At 41.5% G+C, this 16,181-nt stretch overlaps 1 protein-coding gene across 1 annotated transcript; it reads right to left on the bottom strand.

The window, feature by feature from the left end:
• Positions 1-10,967: 10,967 nt before the first annotated feature.
• pou3f1 (POU class 3 homeobox 1) lies at positions 10,968-13,025 on the bottom strand. The gene has a single exon (XM_005736088.2). It carries the CDS (start codon positions 12,994-12,996, stop codon positions 11,872-11,874), a length of 1,125 nt encoding a protein of 374 aa, XP_005736145.1. The 5' UTR covers positions 12,997-13,025; the 3' UTR covers positions 10,968-11,871.
• Positions 13,026-16,181: the final 3,156 nt, after the last annotated feature.

Raw genomic sequence — 16,181 nt, 5'->3', positions numbered from 1 at the left:
ATCTCTCTTATGTGTCCATTTTGCCATAGTCTCTTTATCAATTTCTCAAATCTACGCAGTGTGGCTCTTACTAATTTCTTACACTAAGCACAGAACTCAGACTTAATCTAAATTTTGTATACGGCCAGCTGTTTGCTATTCTTTTTGTCTGTATCCTGTAATAGAGGAAACACCAGTATGACGATCATTCATCTGTCATTGTTCCTTGCTCACAAAGTTAAAATTGCTGAAATAGGTTCTGGAAAAAGAAAAAAGCCTATAAACTCTCCATTCATGATATTCCCAAACTGGCACTTGTGTTGGTATTTCACACTATTGCGTGCTGGGCGTCAACACAGAGGTTTGTTAGATAAACATCCAACGCTGAGTAGGAGCGCCAAGCATCACTGTTATTGTTGGTGCTTAATGCCATCCACCAGCATTGTTGTTTTGGAGCAATCAACACATACATATGTAATAAAGCTGAGAGGCAGTGGGACAATACAAGCTATTGTATTGTAATGCCTAGCTCCAACTCAGATCAGCACAAAGGCCTCCACCAGTCGAGGTCCAAGCTGACACCAACTTTGCAGAACGGTTCCAGCGCAGACAAATGTGGCCGGTCTCTTTTGGGAGTTACCTGTCATTCGTCGTGATCTCATTGGGTTGGAGCCATCTGTTGAGCATGTTGGCATTTTTGTGAATGATGGGTGCTGATGAATGGTCATGAGAGTGCAATCGAGCGAAGGACAGGAGGTGACGGGACATTTTGGACTGAGTGCCAAGATGTTGTAGCTTGTCTATATGCGTGCTGCTTCAGTGTCTTTGTGTGTGTACACGTGTGCACTCTTAAGGACAGACATCGATGACAGTGTCAGGGGTGAGTGATAACCGTGGTCTTTTCAACACTGCAGGGCAGGTCAGATAGATGTGATGGATGGTTTGCAGTCTGGCCCCCTTCTTCACGCTTTTCTCTAGCCCAGTGTCTGGAGATTGGGGCGGAACGGCTGGGCTGCTAGGTGGATGGGGGTTAACATGGCTGGGTTTGTTAGACAAATGTCTGCAATCTAAACAAAGCATATTCAAGTGCTTTGATTCTTTATAGGCTGAATGACAACAAGTATTAGCCAAATCTCTTGAATTTCTTAATGCTTCTGTCAGTTATTCAATACAAATAATTTTTATTAAATATTATATTTTTTATATATATTTGTATAAGAAACAAAATCTGATAACTGACCAGAAAAAAACTACTGTAAAAGATATGTCCTATCATCTGTTAGTGTATAAATCTAGTTGGCAATGGTCATTTGTGTGTTCATGTGTTTCCTTCTTGTGTTTGAAGGCTCTGAGGATTTTGTGGTCTTCATACCCACGCGGGCTAACAGAGGGATGACAGCTAGAAACCAACACCCCAAAGAAAAGCAGTAACCTGCCTTGTGTCCTTTCTCAATCTTCAAACATAAGGGAGACAGAGCACGGGAGACAGAAGCAACAAAGGCTCATGTGAAAGAGCACAAGGCCTTCGAACACCCGGGCTCACTAATTGACGGCTGCAGGGAGTGGGAGAGATGTGAAAGACACCATACCATGCTTACACTAAGCACATCGTACATCCAAATGTCCATCCAGACACATATAATATATATATTCACTAATACATGCACACAGCACAAATTATAATGTATTTTTAAAATTACCTCAGTTGAAGCTTTGATGTTGCCACACCTGCAATCCTTCTGGCCTTTATTCACACATCATAAAGCAAATTCTGCAGACACATGCAGAATTCGTTTCAACTCATCCGCATATGCACTGAACTATGGGCACAAGGAGAAAAGACCCAATTTGCAGCTTTGTCACTGGTTTAGTAATAGCAAACCGAGGGCCTAGGGCCACCATTTAATTGCTTTGACCATGTGCACCAAAGAGGTGCCACACCAATTAATCCCCTTGGTGGCAGAGTGTCCTGTCCCATGCCTGCACCCCCTGGCAGGGCCATCCCGCAGGGTAGAGGTGGGGTGCAGTGGTGGGGAGGCTCATGGGGACCAACAACAATCAACAATGTGCACCAAATCTATACCGTATGCTCTGCTACACCAACATCCCGCATCTACATCAATGGATCCTTTTCATCTATCTATTCAAGCATGCAACACAAAACGACTATTTAACTAATGCGAGTATGTAAAGATGTGTTTGTAATGCCAGCAAAAGTAAAAATATTCAGATTCTTTATATAAATGAAAGCAACATACCACATGCAAAAGAAATGTATGTATAATGGCTATCCTAAGTAAAAATGCTTGGCTATTGTACTTAAGTATATTTGAGTAAATGGCTTCAATGCACCACTGATCACAAAATGAGGAAAAAATGACATACAACTGCATAAGACCCATTGGTATTTAAAGTATTTTTCATCCTAAAATCACCCTGATTTCTTTAGTTAGGTCCCCCCACAGAAGGAAGAGCCGAAGCTACCGAGTGAGAAATCATTGATTCCACTGCCTCAGTCTTAAGTGACATCAGTTACTTACTGACATGTAGAGGTGCAGCAATTATAAGTCACCCACTTGAAAAGACATCTGTGAGGGATAGACCCGTATTTCCTAAGTTCCTCCAGAAGCCTCCTTGCTCCTTGAGTTGCAATTAAATGATTGAAAGATCCTACATCTTGGCAGAGGAATGATTTCCGGGTCACAGTAATAGAGAGAATGCAAAGGAGCATTAGTTAGCATAATGAAAAGCACGCATTGATTCCCCCACCCTTTACTCTATACTTACCCATGCGCCCTGAGTCTTTATCCCCAACAAAGGACCTGTCACCTTTACCCATCACTACCTGATCCCCAGGCCCCATGACTGCCACTGCAAAGGGTAACTGTGCTTGTCTGACCACTGCTTGGAGAGCAGCAGCTAGACAGGCGGACTGAGAGAGGCAGATTAACTGCGAGAGAGGATGAATTCTTTATTTGCCTCTTTACATGGGGAGAAAATCATAGGGAGCACAGTGGATGTCAGAAAGGAGAGAAAAAGAAGAGGAGTGCTGTGAGTAGATGCAGCATCTGGCTGATATGCAGGCGTGTACTGAGGAGATGAAGCGCCTTCAGTCAAGGAGGAGGTAAAGAGGAGTTTGAGTGAGGCTAACACAGATAACCAAAAAGATAGACAGTGATAACAATAGTGCCCTGTAGCACCATTCACTCATGCCACTGTCACTAACTTCAAATACTTAATTCTGTGAACCTAAAACTCTGCTAATCATTAATTCAGTTTGTAGCAATCCAGACACTGAGATCCATCATGAATAAAGAAGAACTGTCACGTACAGCAAAGGTGATCACTGTAAAGACAGGGCAGGGTGACGACTGACCTTTTGTCTTATTTAAAAATCAAAAGGGTGCCACTGCTAGGCCCGCTGGGGATTAGAGGTGGGTTGGCTGGAGAAACCAGGGTTGGCGGCGGTGTCTGAGTGCCATCGATGACCCTTGACCCCTAGGGGCATGACGGGTCGGCTGTCCCGAAATGTGTCAACGATAGTCAAGCCTTCCCTCTGCATTTCGCGCAGGCAAAACCTCCCAAGGCCTCCGTCCAGTAATGATTTATGAGGCAGGGTGCTATCGACACACGCTTAGCCCTAGGGATGAGCCTAAATGGTAGTTTTGACACCACTGAGGGACAAGGTTAAAGGTGATCAATAACAAGCCACTGAAGGCACAGAGACAGAAGGACAGACAGAAGGGGATAGAAAGGGAGGTGGAAGCAGAAGCTCTTTTAATTGGCTTGTGCTCATTAGTGGGGGTCTTTGTACATCCTCGATTATTTTGTGCACATCCTGGGCTTTAGCTCCTGGTCACACATGTATTGGGTGTTTTTTTCTTTCTTGTACTTTTTCAGCTGATATCAAAATGCATTCATCGAAAATGTCTGGTTTAAAGTTGAACCTAGAAAGTGACTCAGAGTAGAAGACAGAAACATATTCTGGTTCATAATATTCTTGCATATGATTATTATTATTGTCCCCATATTTATCTTTAAGAAAAACAATATCACGAGGTCTTCTCCAAACCTCCTTATTCTATCTGCTTGCTTATTCACAAATCTTCTCAGAAACTTTTCCTCATTGTACCCTCCCAAAGCTTGTAGTGACAGGAGTAGTAATATTCACCCCCCTTTCTACATCACCTACACACACACACACACACACACACACACACACACACACACACACACACACACACACACACACACACACACAAGTAGTGGTGGAGTATCTCTCAGAAGTGAGCTGATTAGGCCTAAGACTGGAGACTGCTTTGCCTAATCATATCGCTGCATCCAAATCATCTGTGTACATTTCTAATTACATGGTGGCATGCGGTGTCCTTGAGCACAGTGGCAGTTCTCCATTTCATCTTTGTGCTTTGCCTACCCACACACACCCCCACCCACCCCCATTTGCCTTATTTTTCCCCTCTCCTCTCCTCATTCCTCCATCCTTTTTTATTTATTTCCATCAGCCTTATCTTTATTGTTGTTTCGATTGACTGCGAGCTGAGCAACCGCACTCATTTGCCAACCGATCTTCGTCCTTTGAACTCTGCGTAGCAGGGCAAAGCCGACTGTCTGGGGCAGCAGAATCATCTTTGATGATCTATTTATTGTCCGGCTCCAATTTGCAGGGCTTCACAATGTGATATCTGTTCCATCATGCATAACAGGAACGATCAGTCGTATGTAAAGGACAACGGCAAAGATAAATTGTTTAGGTTTGGGTTATAAGCCTGGTACACAGTGCAGAGCAAACAACAGATCAGCTCAGGGTGAGCAGAAAGATGATCTTTCAGCTGTTCCTATATGTTTTTGAACACTGACTAGCCATATTTTTTTTTCTTTTGAATACACATGACTGAAGAAAGGCCCTGAACATCTCAGTGTGCTCGAGGTTCAGATGACCTTCCTACTCTGGTATGTGTCTCTTTACTGCAAGGTCTTGTCTTTTCTTTTTCTCTCCTCTTCTCTTCAGTAAACCTTGTAATTGAAGTCAAGAGATACTGCAACGCCTTCACTACAGCTGACAAAGGACTGGCATAAAGGCGAAAAGAGGGGGCAACCTTTAGCATATGACTACTATGTCCTTTTATGCAAAAAGAATTAATTTTGCAACCTTGTGCAGTAGTCTAAAAAGCCTCTTTAGCAGCACTTTTAGAAGTGCCACGAGGTTCTGAAAATAAAATAAAACCATCATTATTACTGCTTTTGCTTAGTTAGAGAACAATCCCTAATACATTTCCTTTGGTTCTTTTCAACCTTTTTGCCTGACAGCCCACAAAATGAAGGCAGCTTTTGCAGTACAGATGATTGTATTTATCTTGCCTTTCCCACTCTTTTCTCATCACCTGCTAAAGTTGTCACAGGCAATGTTTAATGCCTACTAGCTCACTGAATCACTAGTAATTACTGCTACTGAATGCTTCTAAAGTATGACTTTCGTCTCATTGTATGCCACCAACAGTAAAATCTATGTGCAGCTGCCTGAAGGCAAGTTCCTGAGATATTAGTTCTCCATTCTCAGAACTGTTAGTCACACTGACAGACACCTGAGGCGATATAAAATGTCGCTCAAAGCCATGACAGAGGGAGACGGGCTACTTCTCTTCTTCAAAACCTCTCAGTGAGGAGCAAAGAGATACAGTGAGAAGGGGGAGTAACTTTATAAACCTGCACTTATACCCCTTCGCATATGGGGGCCATACTTCGGAGTAGACATGAAGAGGTAACCCATATAGCTACAAGGTCCAGTATCATAAATAACACAAGACTTCTCCTCTCCCTTCTCCGTCTCCTTCACTTCACTGCTGGAGTGTTTCATATGGTAACTAGGTGTTCACTGTGTGGCCACATTGTTGCCCATCTTTCAAGTGGCTCAGAGGAGGAAACCTTGAGGTAGGGGAAGAGAAGGAATTTTTGATGAAAAAATGCATTATTCTGTTCTTTTTCCAGTTTCCAACCCCACTTTCTCTACCGCTCGCTGTGGGAGAGGAGTATTTATTACATAAACGGTGAGAAGAGGAGAGGAGAACTCGGCCAGAGGAAGAGGTAGAAATGGAGAATAAGGAAGCTACAGGCTCTGTCGCCTTCTCTGCACTCCTACCTACAGAGTAATATGATAGATGTAATTTGTTACAAATATTGTCGATGCCATCCTCGTGCACTTTGATTGCATAAAGATGTCAGTATTGATCCAGCAGAACTTCACCATTAACTGCAATAAAATGAAAATGGATACACATGGGCATACCAAAGGACAAAGTATACTTTGGTAGCCACTGCGACTTATCAACACTGTTTAAATTATTCACCACATTTCTTTTCACATTTTTTTAGAACGTCTAATATTAAAGAAAATCATTAACACACCACTGTGTATTAAATCTTGCTTCTTTGTCTTAGTTCCCTTTTTTTAATGGATATATTAATGTTTTTTATGAGTAATAAGCAAATATTGCCTTTGAGTTGGCAAGTTAGAGTCTATGAGTAAATATTTACCAAAGGTTTAACTATTTGATCTTACAGAATCCCTTCTGGTCCAGGTCTTCTTCATCTCTTCTACAAATGCTGCTCATCTCTGAAAGGGTTCTTTTGGATAAATTAAGGTAACAGTTAAAAAGACATGTTTTGCTGCACAAGGTTGTATGACAACCAAAATGAAATTTCATAGCCTGGAAACGTAAAACATGGGATTACGAAAGGCTTGTTACCAGCCTATAAAAGCAGTGATAAATTATTTAGTAAAAATCAGAACATTAACAATATATAAACCCCTTAAAGTATGTCCCAGTAGACGGTGGTACCCAAAAGCTACATGCGTCTTTGCCACTAAGTAGCTTGACTTTCCAGCATCACCCCAAACCTCTCCATGAGAATGAGCTGGAATCCCAAGAATCCCAGCCTAACTTATTCAGCTGCTCCTATTATTTCCATAATTGCCAGCATTGTAGTGGTGTTTGTAATGTCATTAATAGCAGGCGTTGGCGTATAATACGCTTAATGTTATTTATCTGTTGGCAGATAGCTTGATGCTACTAATCCTCATTCATTTGCTGTGGATCAATGCAAATCCGCTAGTGTGAGTGAAATCCCCTCCCCCTCCAAGAGCCGATGGTTCCTAATGTATTTTCCCACCATTAACCAGCCATAATCCCTGCTAATCATCACTAATCCACATCTCCTGTGTGTGACGATACTTCCCTGATGAAGGAGGCATTGGTGTTCATCGGCGCCCGGGCAGTGCTGAGGCTGGAGCTCCACTGCAAGGGCTGCCGAGGGCCCCCTCAGTAGGAAAGCAAACTGCTGAGAGTGAATGAGATGGAAGGGAGGAAAGAATGAACTGCAGTGATACTTAGGTCAAATACCTGGGTTTTGCTGTTTTGTGATGAGTTCTCCTCATGTATTATTGATTTAATGGCATAATGGAGGTTGTGTCCCTCCATACGGTGCAGAATAAAAATTGCATATCATCAAAAAATAACAGTTGGTGTGAGTCACCACAGTCTCTCATGTCTGGTCAACTGTGGATGTCTTCTGTTTAGCCTTCTATGTCCCCTCTGCAGGCCTCTGTGCATTTGCCACAATTTCTGCTGGTCACTTTAGGTGGTTTGTGAGCCTGATCTAACACAGGCAGGCCTGTTGTTTGATCTCTGTTTGACTCACCTATAAAACTTTTAATAATGAGAACAAGTGGCTCATTGAGAAGCTGTTTACTATGAAGAGATGAACTGGATGCAAGGCTGTGCATAAAAAGTCATTCTCAACAGTTTATCAGGGTGTTCCTCAGCTTAGTATGGGCCTTTGGGGGGCGGGTAACATGACAGTAAGCATGATTGATCCAGGTATAGCAGAGGCAATGAGTCTGTGTAACCTTATTTAGCTGGAATCTATGTATTTTTCATGTAACTAACATTTCATAAACAAAAATCTGTATTATACTTGGGTAAATAAAAAAATTATAATAGTGATTTCTTTTACTATTATTGCTATTATCATTAAAACACTAAAGCTTTTTCACTGTATCTGGATAAAATCTCTCTAGGGGGGTGCCAAAAAATGCTACAAGCAGCAAAAACCCTTTTAATGTCTATCAGAGTCATAAACCTTAGCCCAAATGAATTTATGTATTAGCTTGATAGCGGACTAAAGGAATTAGAGCGCAGTGTTTTGTTTAACTTTTGTAAAGCTGTTTGAAGATTGGCCAGCTAAAGGTTCTGACACAGCCACAAACAATGAAGAGAAATAATCTCGTTCCTGATGATTATTGGAATATTACGTTCCTCGTTTTAAGGCTCATTTGACTTTGAAGTACCCCAGTTTAGCCAGCAGGGGGCGCCTGCGACTCGCTGTTGTCTGGCAATTGCTTTGCTTCCTAATGTGGCCTCTTCTCCCACAATTTGACCACCTCAGCCTATGAAAAAAAATAAACTTTTACACTTCCATCACAGAAGCACCAAAGATCGACTAAAAAAACCCCAATACAATCTGAATTTTTGCTTTGTTTTTTGTTTCTCTTGTTATTTTATCGCAGTTTTCCAAAGGCATGCCATGGATGAACAAATGATGCTCACAAAATCATGTTTAAAATTAATCGGAACATCCTAAATTGAAGGAAATAATTCACGAAGAGAAATTTTAACGTTGGTGCATATATATGTATACTAACAGACGAAGGCATTATTTATTAAGAAAGTTAAAAAAAATTAAAAAGTGGCTAAACTGAACGGGACACAAAACTTTGCATTGCGAGTTCCTGTACGATCACCACAAAAACCACGAGGAAATGCGTAAATATAAATGTGCAATTATTAATAATATGAATTTACTATCCTCTACTAAAAGAATAAATTCATCAAGAAACGCAAACTTTAGATTTTAGCTATAATCCCATTTAGTAGTGGCTACTTCAATAAGAGAAATCAACAGTAAATCTTTTTAATTTTCTCGGTTTTCGTCATGTATCAATAAACAGTAAATTTTCTTAAAATATCCGCAGCTGCACAAATTTCACTACATATATGTTGGTTTTATCTACACATGCAAATGTAAAAAAATACTGCTTTCTGCCGCTTTGTTCCGTTGTAATTGACAGAAGGCTCCATGAGGTGAGACTGTATTTAATTTACTATTTAGTGATGTCGATTTTTTTAATGCTAGAAACACATAAATATGCTGCCTGTTTATTAGGCTTGTCTTTATCCTTATAAAAGTTTAGGGCCCGTCGTTTATGTCGATCCTATGGGCCTGTGTGCCTTTTCCTCTCTCTATCTTTGGAAAAGAGGCTGATGTTTGCCTGCAGGCACTTCTGTCTGAGATCAAAGATTCATCACAATTCGCCTTTTAAATGCCTAAAACACGTCAAGTGATGATCGATGCTTTTTTATAAAGAATACAGCTCAAATTATAATTCCAGAAAGCATATTTTAGCTACAAACGCCTCTGTTAAATAATAGTAATAATGATGATGATGATGATAATAATAGTAATAATCACTCAATGAAAAGACAGTAATTCCGTATTTATATTGCACAATTTAATACTGCGTTTACACAAAGATGTGAACAACGTCACAGACTGTGAACTTAGCAGGGAATGCCTGAGGTAAAATACTGTTGTCTATTCCCCTTAACAGCACATGTACACAGCTTCTGATTTTAAACGATCCCCTGTTACATAACGAATCACTGCTATTTAAAATGAACACATGGGGTGCTCACTTCTTCCCGATGCTCAGCACAGTGAAAAGCATTCAACTTGATGATCAGGTTTATTTTTTTCTAGCCTGGTGATTCTGTAGCAGACATCAACAAAAGACGAGTAGTTTGGATTTTAATGAAGACAGAAGACCATTTCTTGTATATATGTTTTATGTAAGTAATAAAATATTACTATAACATAAATATAAATGTGACTTTGCAGTCTACATTTAGCAATCAACATACAACCAATGTAGTAAACAAAAAGGAAAAAAACATACTGAAGTCCACTGCAACGTAACCATTAACAGAGCTGAACAAAAAAGCTCCAAACACTTTTAAGAAATAAATATATATATATATATAAATGGTCAGATTCATAAATGAAATCATATTAAAATATCTTCTTGGAATTAGTAAGTGTACAAAACTGCCCGGAAAGAAACAAAAACGAAAAAAACAAAAAACAAAACAATATCTCGGAACAAATACAAGTTTACATATTAGACATATTTACATATCGGAAATAATCCTGGCAACATTTTCTCTAAAATCTTTATTATTATCATTATTTTTTTTCCTGGAAAAAAAGTTTCCCTCATCTGTATTGAATAGCACTGCTGTAGGCTTTTGGACTGGTCCAACACTGAGATATGACACACGACACATGAGATTTTCAGATTTCCTTATAGATCGGGAAAAAATAAATATATCTAAAGTAAATCCCTTCATCGCTTACCCTCAATGAATGAATTGTAATTTTCTTTTCTCCGATTCCAGCGTTTAACTATAATACAATGACAATGTGAAACAAAAAAAACTGAATTATATTAAAAAATAAAATAAAAATAAAATACACACTCAGAGGAAAACAAATCATGTACAGGCGTCATATTCTGACATGGGGCACTGAAGTTACCTGAGTTATTATAACTTTTCATATTTGACCAATCTCTCAAAATGTTTGGGATACAACAGGATAACAGGCAGTAAGCAGTGTGGGCTGACAGCGCTCTGTGGTGATAACCCAACCAGGAACCTGTAAACATGGGATTTTTAGGCTTTTGTGTTTAAGCCTAATGAGATCAGCTACACTCACACTTTTATTAAAAACATAATATAGCATTACTAATATTAACGAAAGAATAAGTGCTCCATGCAAAGAAAACAATAATTTTAGAACAATCAAAACCTCCAAAAAGAAAAGAAAAGAAAAGAAAAGAAAAGAAAAGAAAAGAAAAGAAAAGAAAAGAAAAGAAAAGAAACGCTTGCTTCTAATTTGGTGCTTTTTGCAAATGTCGGCGTGGTCAGCTGCAAAAAGCTCGATTTTTTTAAGGCATGCAGTCAGAACTTGGATGTCCTGTTGCACTTGCACAATTTCTAAAACGTGTCTGGCGTTATTTGTAAGTGTTGTGTTTTCGGGTGCCACAATTTCCATCACTCCTCCAACCATCAACTCCCACTGAGTAAACAGAAAAAATAAGAAATTAGCGGTTGCTCTGATGAGATACAGTACCCATAGCAAATAATGAACAAAATCATAGACACTTTGCAGGAAGAGAGACACTGAAGTTAAAGAATTTCCCGAACCAAAACGTCACACTTAATATAACAAAGAAAGTATACACTAATATTCAGATAACCAGTTTAAGCCTGAAAAAAGCTAAATGTTCATTCAGTGTAGGCTTTTCATCTCCAGTGTTGATCATTTTCAGGCTACAACCTCATTCGGGTCAGCGCCTACAGTTCATGGTACACCAGGAGGAGATGGACTCAGTTGCCACATTTAATTACCCCCTATTTGGAGCAGCCATTGGATATCAAATTTACTTTATATGCATGTCTCCTCTGTAAAATTTTGGTAAATAAAGATCTTTGTTTCACTTTAAATGCGCACGGAATCAGTAATAGCGAATTTTTTTTTCTTTTTTATGATTCTTTTTTTCTTAACGTTTTTTTCCTCTTGCCATCTATTTGATGAGCACGCGAATCGCGAATACTAAAGGCAAAACTGATCTGTTCAACTTTTCCACGTCTCTTTTCTCTCAGGAAAACAAAAGCCAAACTTAAATACTGTAAACTCCATAGCCCCTTTCCCTTTTCTATCCCCCCGCGGAAATGCTCGGATTGTTCATGAAAACAGTCACTGCACAGGACTCTGTAGTGTGCGGTGTAGAGGAGGGGTCTCTGCTTGGGAATATACGTCCTCCATATTCGGGTGAGGGACCCCCACTGGTGTCATTCTTTTCTCTTTTTGTCTTCTGTTGCAAAACCAAACACGGACAACCTCTTTATCCAACTGCAGAGTACCGGCTAAAGTGCTGATTTCATGAGCAGATGGCTTTGGGCATTTTAAGAAATGATTTTCCAGCGCCCCTTTCACAGCCACTTCGATGGAGGTCCTCTTCTTTCGTTTCCTGCCCTGCGCAGCAATCTTGTCCAAATTGGTGGGACTGCCCGTGTTTGAGTCTGTCTCCTCCAGCCACTTGTTAAGGAGCGGCTTAAGTTTGCACATGTTCTTGAAGCTGAGCTGCAGCGCCTCGAATCTGCAGATAGTGGTCTGAGAAAAGACGTTTCCATACAGGGTGCCCAAGGCCAACCCCACGTCCGCCTGCGTAAAGCCAAGTTTGATCCGCCGCTGCTTGAACTGCTTGGCAAACTGCTCCAGATCGTCGGAGCTGGGCGCGTCCTCGTCCGAGTGATCCTGGTGGTGGCTGAAAGCCTGCTGGGGCGACTCCATCTGGTTGTCGTGGCTGGCCGAATCATCGTGGAGTGGGTCCCGCATGCCATGGTGCAGCGTGCCGGGCTGGGGACTCAACATTGCGTTGAGGTTTGTGTATCCAGGCTGTGAGTAGACAAGTGACTGGTGGCCGTTAGATGCTGGGGACAGCGGGGATAAGTGGTGCGTCGTGGCAGGCGCCCACGAACCATGGTGGCCACTCTGCGCCTGCTGGTGCACCAGGTGAGACCTGTGGTGGAACCCGTTGCTCAGGTCCTCCCTGCTCGCCTGCACGCTGGCTTTGTGCTCCTGTCCGATGTGGGTGCCGCTGGACCAGTCTGTGTTGGAGGTTGGCAGCCACTGATGGTGCGTCAGGCTCATCGGGTGTCCCGTGTTGGTCGCCGCAAGCCCTTGCAAGTACTCGTGGTGCATCATTTTCTGTACCTCTCTGTAGGTCGTCCCCTGGTGCATCCTGTCCGAATCCGGATGCATGAGCGGGTTAGACGGTAAGGAGTTATTCCTCGGAATATACTGAGCTGTTGTCGCCATGGCTCCTACTTCGAAAACTGACGAGCACTTCGGAGGTCTCCAGGCTTTAGAGCCAAAACGCAACAACCTGCTCTGGGAGGTCTTGTGGAAGAGCGAAGACACGCCTCCTCTCCGCTTGTATTGGCTCCTCTCCGATTCAAGCCCACTAGGGACACACTCAATAGGCGCAGGGGTTCAGAGCACGGTGCAGCGCATTTTTCGCACAGAGCTCCGATCTTACATATGTTATAGAAAAACATATGTTCTATTTAATAAATGTCTCTGAGTTTTTAACAGTAGTTTCTGCAGCTCGTTTTGGCGAACCTGCACACAAGGCGCGTCTTTTAATTTATTCATTTTTTTAAAACTTTTTTTTTCTCTCTCTCTCATTTCATCCAGTTTTCTCCAAGGAAGGTGAGCAGGGCTACAGCAGCGGGGTTTGATTAGGTTTCCCCTGGTTTAGATCGGTTGTTTTGCAAATAACCACGTGGGGGAGTACGGAGATCTTTTTGAAGGATACCCCCCACCCCCACCTCCCTCTAACACACACAGATGCACTTACAGACACACACCCGTGCACCTTTATAATAGGTCACTGATGATTATAGCGCTCCTCGTTTTAAACAGATTATAAGGCGCGCTGCTCCAGTTCTGCAGCCACCCACACAACGAGAGGCGTGTAAATAATATGCGACGTGTCTGTGGATGCTGTCGTAAATGTGTGACAAATTCGAAAGCATTTGCTCTGTTTCAAAGCCTCCGCGTGTGTCATTTATTTGTATTGTCTCGGTAATTTTCAATGTTGTGTGATCTCATCATCACCACCCACTTAGATCAGAAAGGCCAAAACGTGCTCCCTCGCTCCTTAGCCCTCCTCCCTGCACATACGTTGAGTACAGGTGACAGAGGTGACATATTATAGCGATGCAATTTAGTCCCATCATTACGCCTCTTGTTTTGATATCCTCAAAGCCAGACTGCCACATCTGATAATTACCATTTATAATCATAAAACAATCTTTATTTTTTTAATATGATACGGACTCTTCGCTGCCAAGCTCTTGGCTTGCGTCTTGGTTAATCTGGATATTCCCCAGCCCTGGAAATTTAGATTTAACAGATTCCAGATTTTTTTTTTTAATTGTTAATTTTTTTAAGTCTATATTCTGATATCATTTACCTCTCGAAGCATTTTACTAAGCAGCAACTTGGAGAGAGAAACCTTGTGTTTCTTTCTCCTGGCTCCTTCCTCACTACCTCTCCCGGTTGATCTGATTATTTTTCCCTTCACGTTTTGTCCCAATAGCAAATTACCAATTCTATGAATTGCAAAGCAGCCTCAGAGACGCTGAGGGGTAGAGAGAGAGGGGGGGATGCGAAGATTGAAAGGGATCTTTGCAAACACAATCACGTTCTTAAATGGAAATGCGGGGCTTTAAACAAATCTTACATCTCTCCCGTTCCATTCGCCTAAAACTCTGCAATCAGGCACATGTTCCGCTCCTTCTAAAACAGGAGCTTTTTGGAAGGTTTTTCAGGCGCAACAGTCCCATTTTAATCATTTACCTGAAAGCAATGTTTTGCCTTTTTATCTCTGCCGCGTGTTTGTTTGTTGTCATCTTCCCCATGCGACTATTCTCTTTCTATTTACAGTACGACTCAACTCGAGTGTTCATTTTAATCCGGGAGTACAAGACTAAAAGGTAAGTTGTCTCCTTTCTGCTGTCACTGCGTCCTTGCTGTACTCTTGTCTCCAGCGTTAACAATGTAGCGAGTGTGTGTGGCGTGAGTGTGTACGTGTGTGCGGAAAATGTTGTCGGGGTCACAGGTGCTCGTCATCATCTCTTGAAAGGCGTGGTTTTTGTCCACCCATCCGTTATATATTTATTTGGAATGAGTGGGAGACAGTCCTCGCGAGTTATCTTCGTGTCATCTCGGAGCAATTTATTAGTAACAGAGTCTGATATTTGGGTATAAGATTACGTTTCTGATGCAATGTAAGAATTTAAGAAACACGACTCGTGATTGATAAGTTACACTTGATGTTTCCCTTTAATTCTTAAAAAATGAATAGTTTGCATGAGTAATTTGTCTTTATACATCATAAAATACATTGATGCATAATTGCACTATGTATTACTCACATTTATTAACTAACCTTTACGTAGTTTAATTAATATTTTATGCAATACAACGCAGAAATCTGAGAAAAAAATTAAAAGTAACATGTATGACGAGGATGACAAAGCCCCTCTAACGCGACTCCTTTAATAAAAATCACTGTCTTTCCTCTGTTTTGAGAGACCCCGGGTTTGCGCGTCACTGCTATAAGAGACCAGAGCTCCATGCAGCTCTCAGTTAATGAAGATGCGTTAGCCATTCAGTCATTCTTGTCCCCAGTCTATAAAAAGCAGTGGTTTCTGCCTCACAGACCCAGTCTTGTGCTTTGCCATGCCAGCGAGTAGCTGCTGGAAAAGAAAGGTCCAGATGCTTTGGCCCTTTTGTAAAGAATATGGCCTTGTGTGCGCTGAGGTGCATTTTTGCCAGGATGCGCGAGGTTTCCATGGTGCGCTCGATGAAAGGGATCACACAGAACTTAGTGGTGAATGACAGGCCGTACAGGAAAAGCGGCTGGAAATGAAGGCGATATGATGGATTCAGAAAAAAGAAAGAAATTACGAGGCACACTTACAGTGGAACCGCAGAGATGAGGAAGTTGGGTGACCTCTTTTACCCGAAATAAGTCCCCTTTGTGTCACCCTGAGAAGACAATTCTCTGATTTATTCTGTACTTTCTTGCGAGCCCCTTTCCTGCGATGCACTGACAGATTTGGAGAGACAGTGTAACGAAATCTGAACAACAGAAAACTAACCAAACAACGTTTTCCCGGACCGCTCACAATTTTAGAATATCCGTGCTTCTCTAATTAAGGTTGTTGTTTAGGAGTAGAGGCATTTTTCTTTTTGGGGCAGTCACGTGTTAATCTCCCCCCTCAATCCCAATCTCTTTAAATGCAGCAGTTTTTGCCAGGGCGCAACTCAGCCAACAAAACCTCATCGACCCTTCAATTAACCAAACCCCACCTTTCATTTACGCGCTGCCTTGTTGTGAGTACAGTTAGGATGGGAGGGATGCATTAAAATTAAACACGACAAATAGGATGATTATAAAATGATCTCACAGCCGTTTCTGTATCTCGAATAAA

This window comes from Pundamilia nyererei, unplaced genomic scaffold, assembly GCF_000239375.1.
Source record: "Pundamilia nyererei isolate P.nyererei 1_Seehausen unplaced genomic scaffold, PunNye1.0 scaffold00067, whole genome shotgun sequence".
In the NCBI taxonomy this organism is placed as follows: domain Eukaryota; kingdom Metazoa; phylum Chordata; class Actinopteri; order Cichliformes; family Cichlidae; genus Pundamilia; species Pundamilia nyererei.
Note: the sequence above shows the minus strand (reverse complement) of the source record. Positions and strands in the feature narration are given on the sequence as shown.

Excerpts from the sequence above, each read along its gene's own strand:
- pou3f1 (XM_005736088.2), bottom strand. The coding sequence starts at position 12,996 with ATGGCGACAACAGCTCAGTATATTCCGAGGAATAACTCCTTACCGTCT.